The following is a 7,077-nucleotide window of genomic DNA, read 5'->3' as shown; positions in this document are numbered from 1 at the left end:
GTGGCTGGCAAGTTCAAGGCTCAGCAAGGAGGCCAAGTGGCCAGAGCGGAATCAGGTAGGGCAGAGCTGGTGCTATGAGCTTGTGCGGGAAGGTTAGATGACTTCAGGACTTTGGGTTTTGCTCTGAGTGGTGCGGGAGCCCTGGAAGGGTCTTGAGCAGCAGTATAGACATGATCCGACTAGGTCCTAAAAGAATCCCTAATGTGACTCGTAAGGTTTTCTCACTCGCCACCCCCACTCGAGGTGGCCTCTAAGCTCCCGAGTTTGGCTCTCTTGGGAGACAAAGGAATGCGTCTCAGTTTGGGCATCTTCCTTCCTTCAACAAGGAAACAAAATGAAAAGCCCAAACCCATCGGCTGTAGGAATCTCCCGGCTCAAAATCATGGCTAGCCTAGAAATTTCTTTGAATTTCCTCTAAGAAACAAAATCCCTCTCCAGAAGGACTCTACAGTTCACCTTTCAAGTTCCCTAACCACCGAGCCCTCGTCTCAGGTAGCGTTTGAAGTTAGCTATTTGATCATTCATTTGTCGCTCTCTCAGTCCCCAGCCAAAAAAGAAAAAGAAAGAAAAAGAAAAGGAAAAAAGAAAAAGAAGAGAAAATAAAAAAAAGAATAAAGAAAAGGCCTCTGGATGCAGGAGAGACCATTAGCTTCCCAGTCCTCTAAGTCTGTACAGAAAACTGGCTTTGCCAAAGCTCCCTGCAGGCTGAGACCAAGGACACAAAAGCGGTCAGTAAAGCTTAAAACACATGAAAGAAGGTCAGAATGGAAGGGTCACTGCACCCCAGTTCCCGAATTTATTCCTCTAGATGCCTCCCTGGAAATAGTTTCAAAGAGTAAGTTACAAAGGGGAGACAACCCCATGCCTGTTTCCACTCTGGCTGGTTTTGAGTTGAGATCAGGCCTGTTTTAAGTCCCGCTGCTCATCTGTATCCCGCTCAGGGAGAGGAGAAAGACCTGCTCCTCGCATCTCAGAAACACAGACTTTGGTCACACCTCACAACACTTAAGTGGCTCTAGTCAAGGTGCTGCAAACACCTGCTGGACGTGGAGTTTCCTGACTGAAATCTGGAGGGCAGCGTCCACCTCGGTTTTTCTACCTGTCAGATGGGTGAGATACCACCGGCCCTATTTACTTCGAAAGAAACCTGGTTAGGATGAAAAAAGAAACAGGGAAAGGGCTCTGCAAAGGACTGGGTCCACCGCAAGGGCAGGCCTGTGTTTATAGGCCTTGAAGCTTCTGCCCCGGCTCCGGGAGACCTGCAGGATGCCTTCTCCACCCTGCTCCTTGTCTGGGAGGCTGCCCGTGTGGGCTGCACCACTGGGCTTCCTTCCTGCAGGGCCCAGGTTCAGCCAGCGGAGGCACCAGCAGGAGATCAGAGTGGGGAGAGGGAGGGCAGGTGTTTATCCCACAATACCCTCCACCAGGATGCTGTGGGCTGGCTGCAGGTGCCCCAAGTCCATAGCTCCTGTCAGGGGGCGCTCCTTCCCCATCTTTCGGACCTAGGGGTGGTGACACCTCCTAGCAGTCACCAGTCTAGCCCAGTACTACACCATTTCTTGGAGTTCCCTCCGTCTTGCCCACATCATGTAAATAGGCCCTTTAATAAACTCCCTGAAATCACCTATGTCGGGTGTTCCATTTATGTCTGGCCCTTATCTTACCTGAACTTCACCAACAACCTTGGGAATTCACTAGCTCTTCCCTTTCCTTCTGGGGCTAGAGGGTTCCTGTGGCCTCAGAAGTAACGACAATAGCTGCTGGCACTGTGCCATGAATTTTAACTCATCATCTCACTTGGTACTCATAACGGCCTCTTGAGGAAACTGAGGCTTAGGGAGGTTTTTAACTTGCCCAGGGCCAAACAGCTTGTAGGTGGTAGGGCTAGGATTTGTACCAGGCCATCTGGCCCTATTGCTTACATTTACCCAATACCCTCGACTGCACACACTCCCAGCCTTTCTGGTAGGGAACCAATCGTGTGTTTAAGCTGTGGACCATGTTACACTCTGCATGCTCTTCCACGTATACGTCCAGCCACGTGGCTCCCCCTAACCACCTAAATCTCTTTGTTGACTAGCTGCATGGCATTGGACAAATTACTTAACCTCTCTATGCCATAGTTTCTTTATCAGTAAAACGGAGATAATAGTACTTACCTCAGAGGGTCATCGTGAGGATTAAGTCCTTGGAACAGGACTTTATGCATAGATAGTACTCGGTCAAGAGTTACCCACCATTATTATTATTGTTTTTACTATTGTGTTATTTCCCAACTTACCAAAATTCTCTCCCCCCCAGATGTCCATCTGGGCATCATACTTTCCCAAGTGATTAAACCAGGACTTGTCAATCACAAAGATTCCTCCAGCTATGACAGGCGTCCTGAGCAAGGAGAGGACAGAAGCAACATGAATGAGCTTAAGAAGCTGGAGGCCCCTCTAGATAACCCTAGGACCCCAGGCCATTTGCCCCAGCATCCCCTGCTTGCAGAGTCACTGGGGTAGGATGTCTGGCTGACATCCTACTCTGTCCCTGGGGCCCAGAACAGAGTCAGCACTTAGACCGTGTACCCTCAAGAACCCTGGAGACTGAAAAGGCCCCGCAGCTGCCTCCCAGGCCTCAGGTAAGAAAGGGGTCTCCCCGGAGCTCATAGCAGCCCTGACCTTATGGGCCTGGTGGGGTCTGTCCGGGAAATCTTCTGCTCAAGAGGGATCTGCTCCCACTTGAAATGCAGGCTCCAGTCGAATCCTAAGGGACAGAGCAGGGTGAGTGGGGCTCAGGGCAGAGTTGTCCCCTCACGGTTGTCCCCTCACTCTGACACCCCTCAAAGTCTTCCTGGATCCAAGCCCAGCTCACAGACAGCTCTGGGCAATTCGTGTAGTCATTCCTTCAGGTCTCTGCCCTTGTGGAGTTCCAATCTACTAGAAAAGACAGAGACTACAAAGATAAGTCAAGGAATGAATGTTGGTTGGGACTGAAAGTGCTAAAAATAAAAATAAAAAATAAATAAAAGAAAAAAGAAAGAAAGAAAGAAAGAAAAGAAAAGAAAGGAGCTGTGTCCATGCTATTCTAGTGCGGGCAGTCAGGAACGGCTCTCTGGTGAGGTGACATTTGAGTAGAAACCTGAATGCAGTACTGATCCATGCAGATATATGAGGAAAGGGAATTTCAGGCACGGGGAACAGCAAATGCAAAGGCCCTGAGGTGAGAACTCTTTGGGAAGAGTTCTCAAAGGAGAAATGCCTGGCTGCCTTTAGAATCTCACTCAACTCTGAGATCTAATTGATGGTTATGTCTATTTATTGGAAGTCAGGACCCCCCAAAAATCTGTTCTGCCCACTAGCTCCCAGCAATATATTTTCTCGATCAGCCTGTCTAGTAGAACTTTCTGCAATGATGGACGTGTTCTACAACTGCATTGTCCACCTGTGGCTACTGAGCACTTGAGTGTGGCTAGTGTGACTAAGAAACCAAATTTTAAATTTTATTTAATTTTAATTAATTTAAATTTAAATAGCTAAACGTGGCTATTGTCTACTGCATTGGATGGTACAGCTCTAAAGTCTAGACCAAAGCTGTCCAAGAGAAAGAGAATGGAAGCCAGAAATGCAAGCCACATACATTATTAAAATTTTTCTAGTAGCCATATCAAAAAGTAATAAGAACATATGAAATTGATTTGAATAATATATTTTTAACAAAATATTATCATTCTAACATGTAATCAACATAAAATATGACTAATGAGACATTTTACATTCTTTCATACTAAATCTTCGAAACCTGGTATGTATTTTATGCTTACAGCACATTTCAATTCAGACTACTCACATTTCAAGAGTGCAGTAAGCAAACATGGCTAATAGCTACCATATTAGACAGCAAAGGTCCAGACTGTTTCCAGGGGGTCCGTGTGTGTAGGAATTCACATAAGGTTGAGGGCTCCCCCTCCCCCACCCCAAGACAGCTGTCATATCATGTCCTTCTGCCAGGACTTGGCCATGGTCCCTGGACTGGCAGCATTTTGAGAAGAATGTGTCAATGTTTGTGGAGAGGGAAAGACTAGCTTGTCTCTGCCACTGATTGTGCCAGGAGCCTGCAACTACTGGCTCTGGTCCTTTGTCTCCCCTGCCCCAGGGCTCCCCTAATGCCTTTACATTTTCTGGAGGCAAGGGGGTATGTGAGATGCTCTGGCACAGCTGGGAAGAAGAGCACCAAGACAGGGCTGCTGCCTGCCCTCACCTGCCTCCTTTCTGGTCTAGAGCCCCTCCCTTGGGAGCAGGACCCACCTCCGCGAAGGTCAGCAGATGCGGCAAGGTAGGCAAAATTATCCAGACTGATGACATCGATGATGGGGCTCACCACGCGGGTGTGGTCCTAGGAGAGGAAATGAGAGATAGTATGAGGCCAGGGACCGTGAAAAAAGGCCCCGCTGCCTGCTCTGGGAGGAAGGTCTCTCCAAGGCATGGGGCACTCAGCATTTCCGCAGGACAGGTTAGGCTCCCAGAGCTTTATCACCACATCCAGGCTCCTGGAAGGTCCCACCTAGGTCCCATGGGCACAATGCTCTCCCAGTCTTTTTACTCTCACATCGTGTTGAGCCCTGCTGGGACCTCACCTCCTCAGCGAAGCTTTCCTTGATTGTCTCAGGCTGAGCTGTTCTCACAACTACAGTCTAGACAATTCCTGGAATAGTGAACCAAACGCGGCCTGAGTTAGTTCTGTTGCTGGTGCGAACTGTTGTTTTATTAATTGTTGTCCACTTCTGTACATGTTTGGGTTGAGTCTTCCCCACTAGGCCACCTGCGGCCCCACGTAACCTGGGTGTCGCTCCTCTCGTCACATCTGCTTCGAGGTCAGACTCGCTGCTTCCTTCATCACCTCCCAGACACATACCCGCCTCCAAAACATTGATGGGTGATGTCAATTTTACTAAAGTTTTTTTTTTTTTTTAGGTGTTGGGGGGTAGTAGTTGTGGTTGTGAATTTTGTCATACGCCACATGTAAAGCTTATCAGCCGTCCTTCAGCCCTCTCTTCTCTCTCCCTCCGGGGAGGGACGCGGGAAGAGCCTTTTCTTTCTCTCCTTTCCCCACACTCTGCACGGACCCTCAAAATCCTTTCATCTGCACCTTGGAATCTAGCTCTGCCGCTCATTCACACCCCGTCTCAGAACGACAAAAGTCTGGGAGGAGGAGAAAGATTAGGGGAGACCATCCATGGTTTCTCTGTGGGGGCCTCAGCTTATCCTTTTTATAGACTTCTTATGCACTGAAATACAGTACACATTTTTATAACAATTTTATTAGATACAATTGATGCACCATAAAATTTATGATTTTAAAGTGTACAACTCAGTGGCTTTTAGTACGGTCACAAGGTTGTACAACCACTGCCACTACCTAATTCCAGAACATTCTCATCACCCTGCAAGAAACCCTGAACCCATTAGCTCTTGCTCCCTTTACCCTCTCCCTCCAGCCCCTGACAACCACTGATCTACTTTTTATTTCTATAGGTTTATTCTAGACATTTCATATACATGGAATCATGCAATATGTGGTCTTTAGTGACTGGCTTCTTTCACTTAACATAATGTTTTCAAGGTTCATCCATGTCATAACGTGTAATGGTACTTCACTGCTTTTTATCGCTGAATAATATCCTATTGGACAGATAAATCACATGTTGTTACCGATGAATCAGTTGATGGACATTTGGATCGTTTCCATGTTTTGTCTGTTCTGAATAATACTGCTCAGAAGTCTTGTGTAGAAGTTTTTGTGTGGAGTATGTTTCATTTCTCTCGGGTACATAGCTAGCTGTAGAATTGCTGGGTCATACGATAACTCTGTGTTCAGACTTTTGAGGAACTGCCAGACTGGTTTCCAAAGGGATGCACCACCTGACATTCCTGCCAGCAATATATGAAGGCTCCTATCTATCCTCATCTTCACCAGCACTTGCTACTGTCTGCCCTTTGATTACAGCCATCCTAGTAGTACCCAGTGATATCTCACTGTAGTTTTCCCCCCTTGCATTTCCCTAAGAACTTAGTAATGTTGAGCATCTTTCCATGTGTTGTTAGCCACTTGTGTATTTTCCTTAAAGAAATGTCCATTCAAACCCTTTGCCCATTTTTAAATTGGGACATTTGTCTTTTTGTAAATGAGTTGTAATCACCTCTTCCTTCCCTCCATCTGTCCAAATCCTCCCCATTCTAGAGAACAGCAGGCACATGGTGACCCCCACCTCCTTGAGAACACCATCCCCTCTTCCCACCCTCTCGGGCTTCTTAGACTAACCCAAAGCCCCTCCCACCCCAGCACAGCACCCTGCCTGCCCCAAGGGGAAAACAGCAGTGCCCATTTGTAGTTGGAGCTTCATAGCTCACCCAGGCTTTTATCCAATTCAATTCTCACAACACCTCGGTTGGACAAGTATTATAATTATGCCAGTTTTCAGGTGAGAAAGCTCGATAATGTAAAGTCGCTCAGGAGACAGCAGATCATTTAGGCTCCTACTTTGCCCACCCAACTTCAAAGTCGGTTCCTACGCCCTCATGCCAAGACACGGCAAGCACGTTCTGAGGGACAGAGCTCCCCCGGGGACATACAGACCCACCTCCTTCACCCGCTGCAGCATGGGCTGCAGCCACTCGGTGTTCACTTCGCAGTGGCTGTCCAGGAAGGTCAGGATGGCAGCTGAGGCCACATCAGCCCCGCGAACCCGGGACCGGATCAGCCCTGCAATGGGAGTGGATGGGGGTTGGTGCTGAGCCAATTTGCTTCCCAGCCATCCCCCCAAAGTCTCAGGGCCCTCTGCCCCTTCGGGGACTGAGGTTTCCTCTGAGTTACTGTGACTGAACTTTACTTTGTATTTGTTTATTTCCTATCTCTCTCTTTTTTTTCTCTCTCATCCATCCATCAACTGTTATTACTCCAAGGTCATTCTCTGATGCCCTCCGTGTGCCAGACACTGTTCTGGGCTCTGCAGACACACTGGTGAACAGTCAGAGTTTAGTGAATGGAAATTGCAATAAAGTGTGGTTTGGTACCAAAGGAGACAGAAACCAC

The 7,077-nt window shown here is 47.8% G+C and overlaps 1 protein-coding gene across 2 annotated transcripts in view; it reads right to left on the bottom strand.

The window, feature by feature from the left end:
- Window positions 1-7,077, bottom strand: part of GALNT16 (polypeptide N-acetylgalactosaminyltransferase 16) — a 73,143-nt gene that overhangs the window by 15,890 nt on the left and 50,176 nt on the right. For both annotated transcript variants that reach the window (XM_006915157.3, XM_025049139.1), the window contains exons 6-9: window positions 6,626-6,747; window positions 4,293-4,380; window positions 2,667-2,751; window positions 2,282-2,385 (exon numbers count right to left, since the gene is read on the bottom strand). In XM_006915157.3, coding sequence (XP_006915219.1) covers window positions 2,282-2,385; window positions 2,667-2,751; window positions 4,293-4,380; window positions 6,626-6,747 — 399 coding nt within the window. The remainder of the gene's footprint in view (window positions 1-2,281; window positions 2,386-2,666; window positions 2,752-4,292; window positions 4,381-6,625; window positions 6,748-7,077) is intronic.

The sequence above is a fragment of the Pteropus alecto genome, unplaced genomic scaffold, assembly GCF_000325575.1.
Source record: "Pteropus alecto unplaced genomic scaffold, ASM32557v1 scaffold276, whole genome shotgun sequence".
NCBI classification, from domain to species: Eukaryota; Metazoa; Chordata; class Mammalia; order Chiroptera; family Pteropodidae; genus Pteropus; species Pteropus alecto.
Note: the sequence above shows the minus strand (reverse complement) of the source record. Positions and strands in the feature narration are given on the sequence as shown.